Source organism: Callorhinus ursinus, unplaced genomic scaffold, assembly GCF_003265705.2.
Source record: "Callorhinus ursinus isolate GAN/ISIS: 27379988/994484 unplaced genomic scaffold, GSC_fseal_2.0 scaffold9, whole genome shotgun sequence".
NCBI classification, from domain to species: Eukaryota; Metazoa; Chordata; class Mammalia; order Carnivora; family Otariidae; genus Callorhinus; species Callorhinus ursinus.
In genome coordinates this window covers 59,189,417-59,208,055 of record NW_027397071.1, presented here as the reverse complement: position 1 = coordinate 59,208,055, position 18,639 = coordinate 59,189,417, and the positions used below count along the sequence as shown (strand labels likewise).

General features: G+C 46.4%; 1 protein-coding gene across 14 annotated transcripts in view; it reads right to left on the bottom strand.

The window, feature by feature from the left end:
* Positions 1-1,585: 1,585 nt before the first annotated feature.
* The window catches only part of LRP8 (LDL receptor related protein 8), a 77,506-nt gene continuing 60,452 nt past the window's right edge, over positions 1,586-18,639 (bottom strand). For 8 of the 14 annotated variants that reach the window (XM_073896728.1, XM_073896729.1, XM_073896730.1 and 5 more), the window contains 7 exons: positions 17,613-17,754; positions 16,461-16,613; positions 15,365-15,589; positions 13,677-13,745; positions 9,767-9,939; positions 8,546-8,722; positions 1,586-6,242 (listed from right to left, as the gene is read on the bottom strand). In XM_073896728.1, the coding sequence (XP_073752829.1) occupies positions 6,204-6,242; positions 8,546-8,722; positions 9,767-9,939; positions 13,677-13,745; positions 15,365-15,589; positions 16,461-16,613; positions 17,613-17,754 (978 nt within the window). In that variant the 3' untranslated portion in view covers positions 1,586-6,203. Of the gene's footprint in view, positions 6,243-8,545; positions 8,723-9,766; positions 9,940-11,833; positions 12,539-13,676; positions 13,746-15,364; positions 15,590-16,460; positions 16,614-17,612; positions 17,755-18,639 lie in introns of those variants that run through there. The other 6 variants (XM_073896732.1, XM_073896737.1, XM_025871658.2 and 3 more) reach the window with 3 other exon arrangements.

Here is an 18,639-nt window from a genome sequence, read left to right as displayed (position 1 = left end):
TGGCAAATAACAAAAGTTTTGAGAAAATTTAAAGGACACTGGACTCTTCAGGCTGTAAAGTGATCCAGGTTTGGAGGCATGAGATAACATGGTATAGCTGAAAGAACACGGTCTGTGTATTTGATGTGCCTGAATTCAGCATGATTTCGACACATTTACTGTGCTATGTGCTGGGAATACGATGGTGAGCAAGACAGACCTTTACAGAACTTGCAGAGGAGGCAATTAAGGAGCATACAAGAATTATAATGTAGAGATAAAGGTTACAAATAGGGGAAACACAGAATACTATGGAAGCACACAGGATGGTTCCTAATCCAATCGAGGGGCCTAAGGGAAGTCTTCCTGAAGGAAATGTTCCAAATAGAGGGCCCAGAACCGCGTGGTTAGAATACAGAATGAGGTTGTGCCTATAGTAATGAGGTTGGAGAACGGGCAGAAGCCTAATGGCTTACAAGCCATATTACGGAGTGTGGGCTAAAACCCAAAGGTATTGGATTTTAATGCAAGGGAAACAGATGAAGAGCTTTAAGCAGGAAAGTAGAAAGGATGGTGGTGACATGACCGATTGCATTCTAGAAAAAATCACTCTGGCTGCAATATTGTAGAATAGATTGGAAAATGGAAAGATTAAAAAGTATGAAGTTCAGGGGGCACCTGGGTGGTTCAGTCGTTAAGAGTCTGCCTTCGGCTCAGGTCATGATCCCAGGGTCCTGGGATGGGAGCCCCAAATCAGGCTCCCTGCTCCACAGGAAGCCTGCCTCTCCCTCTCCCTCTCCCACTCCCCCTGCTTGTTTTCCCTCTCTCACTGTGTCTCTGTCAAGTAAATAAAATCTTAAAAAAGAAAGTATGAAGTTCAGATATGTAGTTGCTAATCTATGATGATGATCGTCCAAGATAATGGTAACCTGTACTCAGGTAGTGGCAATGGAGATGATAAATGTGGATGGATTTGAGACAAGACACCATAATGTAAGGGGCGGCGAAGGAGATTAAGAGATAGCCAGAGAGGTAGGGAAAAACCAGGAATATGGTGTCATGTGGACCAAAATAAGAGTATTCCAAGAAAGAGTGCCAACGATGTTAAATACTGCTTCCAGGGCAAGGAAGATAAAGACTGAAAATATTTGTAAGATTTATAATCAAGGAAGTCCTTGGTGAAAGCAACCTCAGTGGCCTGGAAGCAGAGGCAGGGCAGAAGTATTGGTATGCAAATAGGCAAAATTTATTGTGGAAGCAGAAACCACCCAACCCTAGGAGTTCGGTGTGAGTCCGAGAATGGAGGATTTGTGGAGGAAGAGTCTTAAGCGGAGTATCAAGAACAAGCAGGAGCTAGCCCGGCAGAGAATGCCACGTGGACCATGCGCTACAGGTATTTTGGGGGTACTAAATGTAACCATGAGACTTTGGGTAGTTCCTTCACCCACTCACCTACAAAATGGGAACAGTAATATTGATAGTATTTATTTCACAGGATTGTTGAAGGCTAAAATAGTTTATGTTGAATACTGGGTACACATTAGGGACTCAATCAATGATAGCTTACTCCCCCACCCCTCATTAAAGCATCACAATGAAACAACACTTCAGATTTTAAAAAATGAATTTAATCTCTCTCTAGAAACAGTGCACTGATTTTACAAATGTTCACATTTGGTTTTTCGTTCACCAAGATGATGTCAGTATAGCTAGTGAGATGCAGCTTGCCACCCTCTGCTTCTGGAACAAAAACCAGACTGCAAAGGGCACTGAGTACAGAAGCTAACGAAACTCGGAATGACAAGACAAAAAGAGCAGAAACCGTCAGTGTGACCCAACATTCTAACATGCCTGTTACATCAAATACGGTCATTTGAGGGTGTTGGGGGGAAGACAGACAAGGAAAATTCATTTGGGTACAATGTGATGGAGTCTGCACACCAGTACTTCACCCCCAAATGAACAACAGCTGTACAGAACAAAATGCTACTTTAAAACACATGGTTTGTACAGGTATGTTTTCTCTTGTAATTTTTGTAAAAAAGTATCAAAACCTTCATGTTTTTAAATATATATATACATATACAGGTGGCTTTTTTTAAAGTTACTTTTTATAGCACAAAGTGTTTGCAAATGCAGAGGGTTTCTGCTGATTCTTGACTATGCACATGGTGCATAGCCTGAGTGAATAGCTTCCTGATTTCTTATATTAACTGAAAATTTGAAGCTGTAATTCCTCCACCTCTAAGTTCTCTGTCTCCTGAAAATCCCCAATACCTTGAAAATACAGTGTGAGGAGACTCCGATACTCTATCTTCATGCACTGATGGGAAAGGAAGTTATTTACTCTGAATGTTTTAATTCCTAACTCATTTATATTCTGTGAAATAGTACAGCTGGAGTTAGGGAGAGGAGTGAGGCTCACATTCCTGTGCTCTCTCCCGACTCCCACCAGCACCTGACTAGACAGTGCTTGGGATTCCCTCTGCAGGCTACCCATCTCCAAAATTTCATTTTCTTGGTGTTGAGAAAATCTCAGAGGCTCTTGACAACATGGAGTGCTTCTGTGAAAATCCCATTACCCTTATATTCAAAAAAAGGTCAACTCAAACATATGAAACACAGTCACTATTTCCCTTTGGCCACTGGAAAGCTGGAGGCTAAAGACTGTCATGTCTGCAAAGTGCTGGCGCTGCATCCTGATGAACTCTCCATGATGCCCTTGGTGCCTCGTACACAATAAATGACTAAGAAATGTTTGCATAATTGAAGCAGAAATTAAACACAAGTATTCTATAAAGTGCTTACATTGAACCTGTCTTTCCATTCAGCCTCATTTCTTGCTAAGTCCCCCTTGAGCCTTTTGCTCATTACAATGAATTACATGCAGTTCCTTCCAGTCCTCATGCTGTTTCATGTCTCCGTATCCTCCTCTGCCTGGGGGGCAGCCCGGACACTCCGACTTAGTTTTCAAGACTTAGTATAAGGTCACTTCCACAATGCCTTTCTTGACCCCATTCCTCATCTCCTTATGTAGAAATGACCTCTCTCTCCCTTTGTGCCTTAAGAGTACTCTGAAAAGAATCTATTCCTTTTTTGTTTCCACATGTCTTCCTCTACTGTTACAGTGAACTCTGTAAGGACAGAAAACACTTGAGTGACCTGTCCATCTGCAGTGCCCAGCATTTAGTTGGTACCTGGCAAATGGTTTCAGTGAATGGATATACTGCAATCAGAAAATTGGAAGGATCACAGTACTTATTGCCATAAATTTAATTCCGATCTCATCTTGAGGTTAAAGGTTACCTCAACCTATTTAATAAATAATCAGGCTATCAAGAGTAAATAAATAAAATTTTAGTTTTCTGTTTCTGGAAGGCTATTTCTACCAGCGTCTTCATAATTCCACTGAGAAGACAGGCCATTAGGTAGCAGGTTTGGTACAATGTTCAGGCAGCCCAAAGTAGTCTCCTAGAGAAGGAAAGGAAGGAAAAGGTTTGGGACCAGTTTCTTTTAAACAGAGAAAAAAAATGTCCGATAAATCTTCTACCCTCCTGGCATTATGTCTAGGTTTCCTTCTGGCTCTATAGTCCAATGACTCTATGATCTGTTATTGGCTGTAGATACATGACAGCACAGGGGCAAAAGGCAACAGAAATGCAATTACACCTCAAAATGAGGTTCAGAAGCCTCCAAGACTAGAGAGGGAGGATGGACGTGACCTCCTCAGATTTCATCTTATTGACTACCAGTGGACACGTGAGGACTCTGCAATTTGTCTTCCGTAGCTTGCTTCCATAGCCGCCTCTTCCAAACTGCAGCTGTAGCATATTCGGGAAACATGGATGTCTCTGAGAAAGCTGTGTTTCATCATCCTTTTGAGATCTCAGGCTGAACCATCCTGACTCCCATTTTTGTTTTGTTTTGTTTTTTTCTGGGAATGCCAGGATCTGACTGAAAGTTTAGAAACTACACATTAGTCACTGTTCTCATTTCCCCAGGGAATTCTATTTCTTTGGAGACGGGTCATAGAAAAAGTTGCTTGTTTTGTGTAAATCTCAATGTTTTTGTCATTTTTCTCCAGTCAAAAATAATTTTACTTTCCATTCTTGAAAGAATAGTAGTAAGTGATTAAGCTCCATAGGAGTTGGCCACCTGTTCTTAAAATCCTATTTGGTATTGGTCTTTAGGTCAATTGCCTCTCAGTGAATGTTTCAGGACTACAACACATGCATATCATGAGGAAATTGCTTGTTTATGCAGAGCATAGGGCCAAGGCTCCAGAACACAGTTGTTTTTCTCAGAAGTGAGGAGATCATGAGTGACGTTGAAGAAAGGTTCTAGGAGCAGGGTTATAGAACTCCCGAATGCCTGCCTGCAAATGTGAAGGGTATCAAGCTGGTGAGATATCCAAGCTTCATTGAGTTGGGGGCTGCTGAGGGGAGGGGTGTCAGAATTTGTTCAGTTTGTTCACATGTCTTGTCCCTGGCTGTCTGGTGGGAGTGAAGTGGCAGAACAGCAGACTTAAGATCAGATCTTGGAAGAGAGAGCTGGTGGGGACAGAATTCCTTCTGGGACCGTAGGATTACGTTTTCAATGGCAGACCCCACAAAGAGAAAAGAGCACTTCTCCCACCTCTCCCAACGCCCAGCAAAAACAAAGAAAAGTGTCCATAATGAAAAAAAAAAATCTATACATATACCCAGAGTTTTTCCTTTTATTTACAAAGTAGTAAGCCAAATCCCTGTGTGAACATATATATCCAATATACGACAGTGTTGTAGATGCCATTTCCCCCTTTGTAGGACTTCAAGTTTGGCCACTTTTTCTGACTTCAGCCAAAAGCTACTTTCATCTAAATGAACACACGATGGTAGCAAGCCTATGTTGTTTCCCCCACTTACAAGAAATGGCAGAGAGGAAGGGAAAGGGAAAGGGAGAAATAGAGATGTAACAGAACCTATTCCACTGTCCTTACCCTCACCCACTGCATATCTCAGAGGTTCAGTGCCTGAGCCAGTCTCTACAGGAACCTTGGGCTGTTCTAGAAATGTCTCCACTTAGCTCTCCACGAGGATGGCACCCCAGGAGTGCTTCAGAGGAAACATAATGAATTCAACCTAAGCGTCCTGAAGGAAAAGGAAGTTACTTGAAATGCCGAACTTTAAAACAAGGAGCCAAGGTTCGGGTGTGTTCTTGCCTGAGCTCACGAGAACTTCTGGCACCATGTGAAGTCTGTGCACTGGCCTCAGACACAGAAGAGAAAGCCCGAGCGGGAGTCCCAGCAGCCACAGGTGAACTGAAAGGCTGTGCCTGACTGACTAGAGTCCCAGGAATTGCCAGAGGTGGAAAAGATCTGCCTCTTCCACTAGGTGTTTACACAAACCACAGCACCCATTTTTTTGAGCCGAATTTCCAAAGGCTTCTCTGAAAACTACAGATACCCCTCTGTGGACTGTTTCCCCATGTTTTTCTCTGTATGGATTCGAACAGCCCCAGGTGTGCCTCTTCTCTACAGATCTGTCTCTCTCACACACATACACATAGAAACGTAAACGCACACAGAGTCCGCATGGTGGGCCAATCATACCAAAAATAAATACTCTCGTGTCTCTAAATTATTTATAGAACTAATCTTATTTTTTGAAATATGCTAATAAATAATCTAAGTGGGGGAGGGAGTTGAAGTGTTTTCTCCTTTTTTTCACTTATGTTGATGGATAGCCACAAAGCATAATCATTTTATATACTAAAAAAAAAAGAAAAAAAAATCAAAACCCCAAACTCCAAAATCGAAAAAAGCTCCCCCCAAATCAAATACCCTCTGTAAATATAGTTTTAAAATGATGAGTAAGCTAGTGTACCATCAGCCCCATTTGGTTATGTACATCATGTTAGTCACTCAGCAGTAGCCATTCCATGAAATCCTCATGGGTAGTGCAACCAGTTAAAAAGTGTATAAAACATTATACATATAAAAACTCTCACATCCTTTGGATGTTTGCAGTTCATCATAACTTTGTGGTTACCTTTCCGCAACATAAATTAAAAAGAAATCTCTCTCTCTCTCTCTCTCTCACACACACACACACACACACACACACACACACACACACACACACACAGACCCATATACAGAAACCCCTTCATCCAGGCATACACCATCCAGAGAGTGTAGTGCATGGGACTGAATTCCATGAGGCACGAAGGGAGTGGTCCCATCCTCAGGGCAGTCCATCATCTTCAAGGCTTAATGCCACTCGCTGGGGAGACAGAGCAAAGAAATCACCATTAGACCCGCAGGAGCTATTTACTGAGTCCCCACCAGGCAGCAGGCATTCTATGACTTTATAGGCATTAGCTCCCATAATCTTCATACTACCCCAAGAGACAGGTTTGTCATATTTATTTTACAGATGAGGAAACGGAGACTCAATGAGCTTTAACATTTGTCCTGGATCACATAGCAAGTGGGCGAACTAAAATTTGAACCCAGACCCGTGTGATTCCAGAGCTGTCGCTCTCTCCATCATTCTCTTCTGCCCCGTTGTCAAGGAGTGCTGGGGAGGTCTCAAGTTTCTCAGTCCTTCCTCGGAGGATTTTAGGTTTTTTCAACATTAGTGCGTTAGCTCTGGCAAATGTTTAATCCCAGGCCATTAGCTACTTGTCTCTAGCTTGTGAGTCACAATTAGGCAGGCGATCTGCCGCACCCCTCTTAACTGATTATACAGAATTGGAAGGCAATACAGGTCAATTAAATTCAATCCCTCTTTCCCTCAACCCTACTTTTTAGTCATTAGATGCTAGACTTCCCCTGTCACAAACGGCTGACTGTTAGTGGGCTGAGCCCATTAACCCCTGAGCTGGTCTATTCCATTGAAAGAGTGGACAGTGGACTTAACCTCTTTCCTCTACCGACAAGAAATCTCTTTCTCTAAATACTCTGATGTTCCCCGGTTCTCTCAGAGAGTTCTATACAGACAACCCTTGAAATCTGCAGACAGTGTCTGAGTTCCCTTCCTTTCTTTCGGAGTGTCTTCTCCTACAGGCTACACATATGGCTTTCCCCAAATGGGTCTGTTGTAATCCTGTTTCCCACTTTTCCATTTCCTGGGTACACTCCTTTGGGCAGACCCCGGTGTTTCAGTATCTTCCTCCTAGCTAAGTGAATTTGGGCTAACCACTTCACCTCTCTGAGCCGTGGTTTTTACCATCTGTCAGATGGGAGTAAGAACAGGACCTACCACATAGAGTTGTTGAGGAACCAAACGAGAGCATCTCTGTAGAGTGCTTAACACACGTGGGGTCCAGAGTATTCTAGATCAACCTGACCAGCATAATAAAATAGAACCAGACTAGCATTTCCCACCTGTGGACAGTCTACAGACAATAAAAAGTGACCCCACTACCTTTCAAATCATCTTTGGGTTATTTGTGGTTTTGCGTGAACGCCATGGCCTTGCTCTACTAGCACAGATACTTGAGACTCTCGTCTTCTAGCCCGGTTACCCTCCCTCTCTCTCCAAGACAGACCTCTAGACCAAAGGCAGTGATGCTGGAGCTACCTGAGGAAAGGGCAGCAGGGAGAACAGGTTGTTGAGCATACTGATTCTCAGAGCTCCCAGGCTATTTACCCCATGACGTAAGTGGAAAGAGCATGGACTTTTGTGTACGTACAGACTGGAGTGTTTGTCCTGGTTCTGTCACTTCTTAGTTGTGACCCTAGGCAAGTTACTCACATTCTCTATTCTCAGTTTCCTCATCTGCAAAATGGGGCTAATCATATCAACTTTATAAAGTTACTGTGAAGACTACACAAGGAAATGTACATAAAACACCGAGCAGTGTCTGACACACAGGAGGTTCTCACTAAACGTCCATTTCCTCCCTTTCCTACTCTATTTCTCTGCAGCCGGCAGGAGCTTATTCCTCGGGCCTTAGATACCTCAGGAATGGCTCCTCCAGAGGGGTTATTTGCTCCTTGGGACACAACGCCACTTGACACGTGTACAGTGCTTTGTAACTCACAAAAGCTCTCACACGCGTGCTGTCTCACCTGAACGCTATGGATTTAGGAAGCAAATAGAATGGGGGTTATCATTCTTATTTTACAAATAGAAGTGAGCAGAGAGAAGTGACTAACGCCACAAGGCTACGGAGCAGTGAAACTGGGAGCCATCTCCTCAGGCTAAGCTCAACGCTTCTTCCACTGCCCCCCACCCCCAATCTGTAAAACTTGGTCAAGCACCTATTTGTGTGATTGGCCGAGGTTAAGTCTCAAGGCCATCTGCCAGCCCTCCTCACTTGCTCAACTTCACTTCCCATGCCTCCCCTTCATGAATAATGTGCTTCCATGGCAAGGCAGTCTGCTCTGCCCCATACTCGATCGTTTCTTCCTCAGGCCATTTCCTCGGTCTACAGTGAACTCATCTTTCCTCTTTGCCCCAACACCCAGCTTACAATTTGCAGCCTTCCAGGACCAGAATGCCTTCTAGGATTGGCTGCACCTGCCTAGGCTCACGCCCTCACTCACCAGCCCCTCAGACTCAAAGTGGCACTGCCCTACCTTGCACTTGACGACAGGCAGCTCGGAAAGAGGGTTCTTCGGGAGTTGGTGCAGCTGTGACCTTGGTTCCCCCGGCAAGACAAAAAGCTCCTTGAGGGCAGGGGCTGGGTCTTCCAGTTCTCTGGTCTCCCCAAGACAGGGCTCTGCCCACAGTGGGTGATCAAAGCTGCTGATTGCCTGACAGGGGGATGGACTGGATGACCTATGAGGTCACACTCAGCCCCCTGACTCTGCTGTATGACCATGACATCTGCTCCAGACACTTTGGCGGTCCTTGCTCCCCCAACAAGCCAGGCCCTATTGTACCCCTCAGCCTTTGCACCTGCTTCTTTCTGGAATGCCATTTTCCTCCTCCTCTTGCTGAAAAACTGCTATTAACCTTTCAAGGATACAGTTCATCTATCACAGCCTCTGTGAGACATTTCCTGCCTGGTTTCCCAAACAGAAATAACAGCTCCCTTGTCGATGGTCCCTCAGCGTTTGTTCAGCAAATATGTACTGGCTCCCAGTATGCTATGCTGTGCTAGGCCCAGGGAAACAGATGAATTGAACGATCCTGCCCTCAAGGAGTTCACGGTCTAGTGGGGAGACCAATGAGCAAAAAGACAAGTTGACTACAGTGTGACAGGTGCTGGGACGGAGAGAGGCTGTGGAAGAACAAAGAAACCAGGGAAAGCTTCCTGGAAGAGAGACTCCTGAGCTCCACCAATGCACTACGCACACAGCTGTACAACAGTAAGTGACTCTCACCCCCCACCAGCTCCTCGGAAGTGGGTACATTCCTTCCTTCCTTGTGAACAGCGCATATCCGGGGCAGCACTGGGCTTGCAGCCAGCACACAGTGTTTGTGTGAAATGAACACATCTGAATTGCATGGCCACAGTTACCCTTCCGGGCCAAAGGTTCTGAAAACGTACTCAGCAGAAAGAAAGACATTTGGTTTCTTTACCCTAGGAACAGCCTCCAGCTACAAGGTGGTCCTGATACATTTCCACCCCAACCACCTGCCCCAGCGTTTCTGTGTCCCCAGGGCCTAGAGTAGTGTCTGGCGCATGGAAGGTTCCTGATAAATGTTGGAGGGAAGGAAGGAGGGAGGGAGGGAGGGTGGGCGGAAGGCAGGAAGGAAGGAAGGAAGGCAGGCAGGAAGGAAGGCAGGAAGGCAGGAAGGCAGGAAGGCAGGAAGGCAGGAAGGCAGGAATTCTTCCAGCACGGGATACTTACTGCAGGGTAGACGTGGCCAGTCTGAGCGGTCCTCCCTATGTGCAGCTCATCTTCGTCCTCTTCTTCTGTCGTTTTCCTGTACACCGGGTTGTCAAAATTCATGCTTTTGGTGTTCTTCCGCTTCCAGTTTCTCCAGATCAGGTAGCCACTCATGCACAGCAGGGCTATTACCGCTGGAGAAAGGGACACAGCATGCTGAACTTCTGGTAGGCTCCAGCCCATTGCTCAGATGTCAGGGCATTTCTCGCCCCCTCTCCAACTTTCCTGCCCCTTGCTCCTCAGGTGGTTCTGCGAGTCCTTTTTCTGCTGCTTGGAAGCCCTGCTCCTGTATCTTCCTTTATTAACTGCCCATCTTTCACGACCCCGCTCAAATGCGAAGTCTCCTCTGCTTCTAGGGGAGCAGTCAGCTGCTCCCTCCTGTGTGTCCCCAGCCCATGGTACTGTACTTTATATGTGTGTGTACCCCCAACCAGACTGAGCTCTTTGTGGGCACGGACTGTGTCTTCATTGCTCTGCCTCGCTCAGTAACATGTACTGAGTGAATGAATGAATTTCTTCACCACACCTTCATCCTAATGCTGCGGCTTCCTTGGAATTCTCTGAGAAAACCATCCTCTCCCCAGATGCAGGGTGGGTGGTGGGCTGGGGCTCTGCAAGAAGAGGAGTATCTCTAGAAGGGGACACAGCAGGGAGACACTGGCTCTGATGTGCAACTGATGAACATATTAATGAGTGAAGGAGGACATTCTCTAACACAGCTGGGCAAAAATGGGGTAAGCAGCTTCACGAGATAGTAGGCGATCACCGTGAGCTTTCAAGTGGAGGCTGATGACAGCTATCCAGGCTGCTCGAGAGGGACTTTTTTACTTTGATCATACTGTGATCATCGATACTCATTAAAGACAGGAACAAGGCCAGGACACCTGTCACCACCGCTACTGTTTATTGTTCCAGAGACCTAGCTTTGGCGTGAGACCAGATCAGGAATGGAAGAAGACACACAGGGGAGAGGGAGAAACCAAAGCGTTAGTATTATCAGTTCCGTATGTTCAGAAAATCTTGGAAAAGCAGATGAAAAACTATTAGAAATAACTTCAGTTCATCAAGAATTAAAAAAGGCAATAGCTTTCTTACTAATCAGCAATAACCAATTAGAAAAGGGAGAGGGATTAAGAACACATTCACAGTAGCTTAACGAAAAACTATAAAATGCCTGGAATAACCTAACAAGAAATGTGCAAGTCCTATTTGATCTATACAATTTTACAGAAGGACATAAAAGAAGGCTCAAATAAATTGGGAGAAGTGTCATGTTCCTGGATGGGAAGTTTCAATACTGTAAAAATGTGAATTCTCCCCACATCAACTTATATATCCAAAGACTAAGATTCCATCATTAAGATGATTCTAAAGTTTATCCAGAAGAGAAGTTGAAAAAAAAATCCAAGAAAATATTGCAAGAACAATAATGCTCTATTAGGTATTAAAACCTAGCGTGAGGTTGTTCTTACAGTATATAGGAACAGACAGATAATTGGTGAAGGACAATGAACAGCCCAGAAGCAAGTCAAAGTATGGATAGGCATGTAGTTTACAATAAAGATGACAATTCAAGTCAGAGGGATGGATTACTCAATAATGGTCTTGGGAAAATGAAAGAGGCCTGTAGAAAAAAAATAGTTAAATCTCTACGTCACAGCATACTCTAAAATAAATTCCAAATGGGTTGGTGTCTAAATATAAAATAATATTTAGTAGAAAAATATATGGGGAGATATTTTAATAATTTGCAGTGAGGCAGACCTTCCTAAGCAAAACACGAAACCCAAAAATTGTAACACGAAAGATGAACAGATCGGATACGTAAAATTTTTTTAAATTTATGTGTGGCAAAAAGTACCACAAACATATTTAAAAATCAAGTGGGAGTATGGAAAAGAATATCTGTAAATGTGTATTACAAAGGTTTATTTATTTATTTAAAGATTTTATTTATTTATTTGACAGAGAGAGACACAGCGAGAGAGGGAACACAAGCAGGGGGAGTGGGAGAGGGAGAAGCAGGCTTCCTGTGGAGCAGGGAGCCCGATGTGGGGCTCGAACCCAGGACCCTGGGATCATGACCTGAGCCGAAGGTAGATGCTTAACAACTGAGCCACCCAGGCACCCCTATATTACAAAGGTTTAAGATTCATTATGTATAAATATTTCTACAAATAAGAATAAGATCAAGAACCAACAGAAAAACCAGACAAGACTAGGAATAAGCAATGCATTAAGGAGGAAATGTAAATGGCCATTAAGCTTATGAAAAGATACTCTACCTCATAGGGAAATGCCAGGGAAAGAATACTCATCTTTCACCCCTCAGAAGAGCAGAAATTAAAAATATTAATTATATCGGAGGGGGTTCTATCAGGGAAACAGAGTACACAAGCCCTTCTATCGAGTAGAGGATGGCAGGAAAGGGCTTAGTTTCTCTTTCATTAAACAATGTTCAGGGTGTTTTCTGCTTACTCTACTCAAAATCAGCCTGCCACAGTTTCCCCATCATCTTTCCTGTTAAAGCCTTTCAAGGCCAATTCAAATGGCATCTTCTCGGGAAGTACCACTCGCTCTCCTCCGCAGGGCATCACATTATTATAGCACGGTGTAATGCATATTAACACCACTCCTGCATCACTTTTGAGGACCAAGTCTGATTAAAGACTGAAGGCTCTTAAAGTCTTTTATCTTCTTCTTCCCTGGATCCTTGGCACTCAGCAGAGTCCCCTGCAAAGTGCAGAAGTTTTGAAAACATTCACTCACTAGCTCACCACCACACTGGGGATTTCCAGGATAAATGGGCAAAGTCCTTGTCCCTGAGATGCCCATGGGCAAGCAAGGGAGATCAACCTATGAATGGGCAGTCGCAATTCGAAGACCCCACCAAGAGATGAGACTGGTCCAAGAGACGGCATATTCAGGACACTATGTGAACAGCGGGGTGGGAGAGAATAAATCAGCCTCTGTGGTTCTCTGTGAGCTTTAACCAAATGTTGTATTTTGGCATGTCACACTTCTAGTTCCAAACCCACCCCCACCCCGCTCTCCCATGCTAGTTCCCCTTCCTGGCTTTGCTTCCTGCTGTTTTCACTGCTTGGATTGCTCTGGGTTCTTCTTCATTGGGCTGACTCGGCGTGAGTCATTACCCATCATTTTCACTCGGAAACCTTCCCTGCCCACTTCCCTTCGCTTCCGATTCCAAGTTAAGTACTTCCTCAGCGCTTCCACTGGACTGCCTGTGGTTTAATTTTAGACTTCCATGTCATCATCAAATTAGTTATCTGTTATGCGTGTCTCTCCAACAAGACTAAACTTCTGGAGGACAGGAACCGTGTCTTATTCATTTTTAACCACCTTCTCTCCACTTACCACAGTCTGCTACATTGCAGCTGCTTGATAAATGTTTGTTGAAAACCAAACCGAAAGGAAGCAAGACAGCACAATTTACTAAAGGAATGGCAAGCAGTGCTCCTTATTAATTCAACAAATATTTTATTTCCTACCATGTGCCAGCCACTGCTAGGAGCTGGGGAGAGTGGCGAGCAAGAGAGGCGCCAGCCCTGTGCCCACGGGAGCCGGCAGTTCGCCTTCACATGGTCGGCATTCGGAATGTGAACGCTGGGGAATAGGGAGGCACTGGGACGGTTGCCTGGGGCCAGATCCTGAAGGGCCTTATGTGCCAAGCTAAGAAACCAAATGACAGCACTGGGAAGTGGGCAGGAAGGCTGCCGGGGCAGAAAAAGTCTCTGAGCCACAGTTTCCTCAATGGGACAGGTCAGTGTGCTAAGTGCTCTGTGCTAGTGCCTTTCCCCAGAGCCTGAGCTCGGTTTTTCTCGTCTCCCTGGAGACTTGGGGCCACACTCACCCATGGGCACGAGGATCCCAATGACCGCAGCAGTGACTGTTGAGCCCATCTTGCCACCTTCATTCCCATCTGTAAAACACAAATGTGCAGAATGATGCTCCAGCACCGTGAGCCCAAGTCCTTGCTGACTTCAAGCTGTAAGAACTACCCAACTGCTGCCCTCATTCCAAAGTGAGGATCCTGGCTAATGCCTAACAATTCAGTCTTTCCAGATCCCATCAAAACTCGGACAGAGGTTATCTTCATTTCACACATGGGGAAATAGAGTCTTACTGGGGTTCTGGGGACTCACAGAGAAGCTGCAGAGCTGGGACCCAAACCCAGGACGTGTGCCCCGAGTCCCTTACCCTTCCCACAGTACCATGTGCTAGGAAGCTGCGGGTGGGGGGGCGGGGAGTGCTTGGCGGAGTGAACACTTAGGTCTCTATGTTGCTAACTGACCGAGGCAAATACCTTTTCCAGCCCATATCTATTGCCTTGTCTCTGTTGCTTGGGTGGTCTGTCTGTTCGTCTGCATTATCAGCTTATTTTCAATAAGTAATTAAATGGGATGCACTATAACGTAGTGGCACCAACAGCACAGACTCCTGGGGTCAGACATCCTGGGTTCAAATCCCAGCGCTCCTACTTGTGTGGGCAAGTTACCTACCTCCTGGGGACACTGTGAAGGTCAAATGAGATAATTCACGTAGAGTGCTTCCTGCGCCCGGTGCCTGGCACAGCCTTGCCTGCTTCAAAGCGGGGGGACTGCCTGGGAAGCCTGCGGTAGCAGCGCCGCCCGCTCACTGCGCATGAGCAAGCGCTGGATGGCGAGAGTCAGGCCCAGAGCAGCAGGAAGCCGGAGGGGAGACCCTGAGCTCCCGAAGCTCTGCCCCACCCGAGAGGGCCTGGAACTCACGTCACCTGCCTCTCTGAACTTCAGGGTGAGCGCTCAACTCTGCAAAGCCAGCTTCTGCCAGCAGGATGGGCCTGATGAGAAAGGTGCTACCAAGCTGCTTGGCTTCTGGGCCACATATGGGAAAAAGTTTTAAAGATGGTTTATCTTCTTAAGTGAACTCGCCCTGGCAGGTGACCCAATTAAAAAGGTATTTGCTGGATAATGAGACAGAACATTTCTGGCCATGAGAGTTACTGCTCCCGATGATTTCGTAAGTGCTGAACATAATTATTTTCATGCCAGGGTTTGGAAAGAGGCACAAGCAGACCATAGTGATGGTATTACTACCTGGGGAACTGGCTGAGGGGGCCCAGAAGAGAGACCAGAGCTTCTGAGGTTTCCAGACCAGAGGGACACCCCCACATCCACACGTCAGTACCGCGTGAAGCCAGGCACACGCCCAGCGACAGCAGAGGCTGTGCACGCGAGCCCTTCTGTTTGCACCACCTCCTCTGTCTCTCCAGGCAATCTCGTGAAGCAGGAGGGGGAAGGGTAATTATCATTCCCACTTTGTAGGTAAAGAAACTGAGGCTCAGAGATAGGAAGTGGCTTCCCACGGGACCCTCTACAAGTTAGGGGCACCTGAGACTCCTAAATCATAGGTGGGCACCTCTACCTGCTTCCTCAGAGAGGTCCAAGTTTCTGCTCTGGTATGATCTCTTCTTCCACATATCCTGCCCCCCCCGCCCCAATCCTGGCTTCCTGAAGGCCCCTCCCATGTCAGGAAAGAACGCAGAACTCATTTCCTTACAGTGCTGGGAGTGGTTGCTGGTCGCAGGGCTTGGGGTAGAGGGCTTGATGCTGGGAGCCCTGGGGACACCAACTGAGCTTGGGACCACAGCTGCCAGGCTTGGTGTCTCTGTGCTGCGGTTCTGGTAGGTGAGGCTGTGGACAGTGGTCCCAGGGGTTCTCGTGGTGTCGGCTAGTGTCCTCGTTGTGGTAGGAGCTAATGTCGTAGTTGAGGTAGATTGAGGTGCTGGAGGGGAAATGTCACGGAGGTTACTCGGACAGAGAATTCTCTTGCTTTATGCCTAACTTACTGCCTCTATGAATTATACTTACGAAGTTATCCTCAAGGCTCAGCTCAAAATGCCAAGGCTTCCCTAAACCTCCTGAATGGGTTCTGACCTTTTCTTTAGCTGAATCTCAAGCACTTTATGTTTATACCACACATTGACTTGATTAAGACAGGTCATTAAAACAAGGCTATAGAATTAGGTGTGGGCAAGACCACCGTAAAAGGCTGGGAGAGGGGGAAATCATATAAGTCTAGAAGGGTTTTTACATGCATATTGATATACTGCTAGATTTAAATTCTCAGTCCACTTTAAACAACTGAACCTGGAAATCACAATACATAAATCTGATGTAGCAGATACGTGCTCAAACCAAAGGCCTTGGTCCTGTATCCAGACTGGACACTGAATATAAACGTATACGGTTGAAGTATTAACTATTAGTCCCAGTCATATCACAAAAGGGCTTCTATGTCTTGTGTTCAGTTCTAGGTGAGGAACAGGCAAGCTCACAGTCTCCTACATAGAAATAGTAACCGAAGCCACAGGGATAAGGATTCTTAATTTCAGATCTTCAAGGGGCTCCAGAAACCCCCGAAATTGAATTTAAAATGTTGTATGTACACGTGCATTTTTTTCTTGGAAGTGAGAAGAGAAAGCCTTGGAAGGACCCTGGGAGACACCAGCATTCCAGGAAAGTAAAGGAGGCAACAAGCAGCCAGAAAAGAAAGACAAAAACCGGGAGCATATGGCGTCCCAGAAGCCAAGGGAAGAGTTTAGCAGGAGGGGTCTCGCATTGCCAGGGGCCAGCGTCCTGGTAGGTCTGCTTACCTCGGTAGCACCTCTTCATGTCTGGGCCCAGCCACATGGTGTCAGGACAGGCACACGTGTACTTGAGAGAGGGGCTGGAGATCTGAGGAGCAGGAAGGCACAGGTACTCACAGCCGCCATTGGGCTGGGCACTCAGCTCGCAGGCATCTGCAGCTAATGGCACAGAGAGACAGAGAGGGAGAGAGGGAGAGAGAGGGAGAGTGTTGGAGCAAAGACAAGACATGCCAAGTCCTCCCTTCTCCTGAGGATGAGGTCCTTCCCACTCGGCTTGCTCCAAAAGCCTTCCCTCCTACTTTTATTGGGCACCTCCCAGCCTTGTACCTGGCGTTCCTCCCCACCCCCCGCCCCACCCCCACCACTTTCCTTCAGTCCTGATGACAACTCTGAGAGGTGGGTGCATGCCCCGGAATGACAGATACCAGACGCCTAGGCTCAAAGAGCACAAACTGGTCCAAGTTATAGCTCCAGCAATTTTACAGCTGGAATTTACACTGAGGTCTGTTGGATTCCAAAGTCTGTGTTTCGCCCACTATGCCACATGCCATGTCTCTTTCTTATTTCACCTTCCAGGTCTAGAATCAGGCACCAAGCTCATCTCCTCTTTCCCCTGCGCCTTCCCACCATCACCCTGCGGCCACAGCTGAGTTACAGGTAGACTGAGCATATACCCTAGCAACAGAGCCCGGGGTGCCTGAGGAGCAGGATTCCCGGCTTCTGGTCCTAACCGATGAGCCAGATCGCTCCAAGGCCCTAGGATACATTAGCTTATACTGCTGCAAAATGGGTACCCATCATAAAGGAGGCGATGTGCTCCCTCAAGGCAGAAAAAGCTCTTGGAATCAGACAGACCTGAGTTTGGGTTTTAGTTCTGTCATTTTACCTTTCTGAGCCCCAGCTTCCTAAATGAGAAAATAATACCCACTCTTTGTAGGCACAAATGGGACTTTACATGGTTTTTATACCCAGCCTTATTTCACCAAGAGCTGAAGGAAATGAGGTAAAATGTGTGACAGCAAAGCACTGTCCCAACGAGAGGGGCTGCTGCCATGTGTCCTGGGGGCACTGGGATGTTGTGTTCCATGAATGTGCATACAGCCTGACTAGTGCAGGGAGAGGGCGTGGGCAGGGGACCCGGGGCCAAGCAAGGCTCACCTCTTGGCTGCTTTAGCTCATGGAAGATGACAATGTCATGTGGGTTATTGAGGTTCTCAGCAAGGACGGCGATTTCCAGGCCATTGAGGCGATTTGCACTGAAAATGGCCTCATTCTCCAGGTCTGTCCAGAACACCTTGTCCTGTGGGGGTACAGATGCAGAGGGTGGGAGCTCTAGAGCCTAAAGGCATGACCTCAGTCTGAGGGTTTGGCCCCAAACCACTGTCACAAGAACTGCCCTTACATCTCCCCTGAGCTCTCCTGTCCACAAATTCATGGGGGGTGGAGGGGTGGGCTCTCAGCCTCTAATCTGTGGCATATACTCTTGTTCTTTCTGTCACAGAGGGTTATTTGTTGATTCTGCACTTTGTCCTGAAGACTGCTCATTAATGCTGAGCTAGGCCTGCTTCCTGGAGCCCCGGAGAAACCCAAAGTTGGGTCTCGATGACTGTTACCATTGCCGGGGCCTGGGACCAAGACTGGAGGGGATGTATGAGCTACTGAGGACTATTCCCTGATAGGTCCTCCTACAGCCTTCGGGTACACACGTGTAAATATGCATCCAATGCTTCGTCCGTATCAGCCTACAGGTGCATCTGCAGGCAAATCCACAATTATAGGTACAGCCATGCAGCTTCATGCACAGATCTGGACACATACCCACACATACATACCAAAGCAGACACCTAACTAAGTCTTGCTATAAGGATTTACATATTCACAAGCACCAGCACATACAGAAATGCATGCTTGTAAATGGATGCGTTTATGTGTACACAAGCATATATACTTTACACGTACCTGCCACGTTATGCACAAGCCCATACACGTGTCTGAACACACCTGTCTTTCGAAGCAGGGGCTGGACTTGGAGGTGGGGCTTTGCCCACAATTTCAGAGCAGTGCTGAGTGATGTCACTCTAAGCAAATATGGCCAATGCCCACCAGAGACCACTGTCCCCTTGCTTTCCCTCCCCTTGGTGGCAGAGTTAGTGTAGGGGAAGAGATCGATGTGGTGAGACCTTGG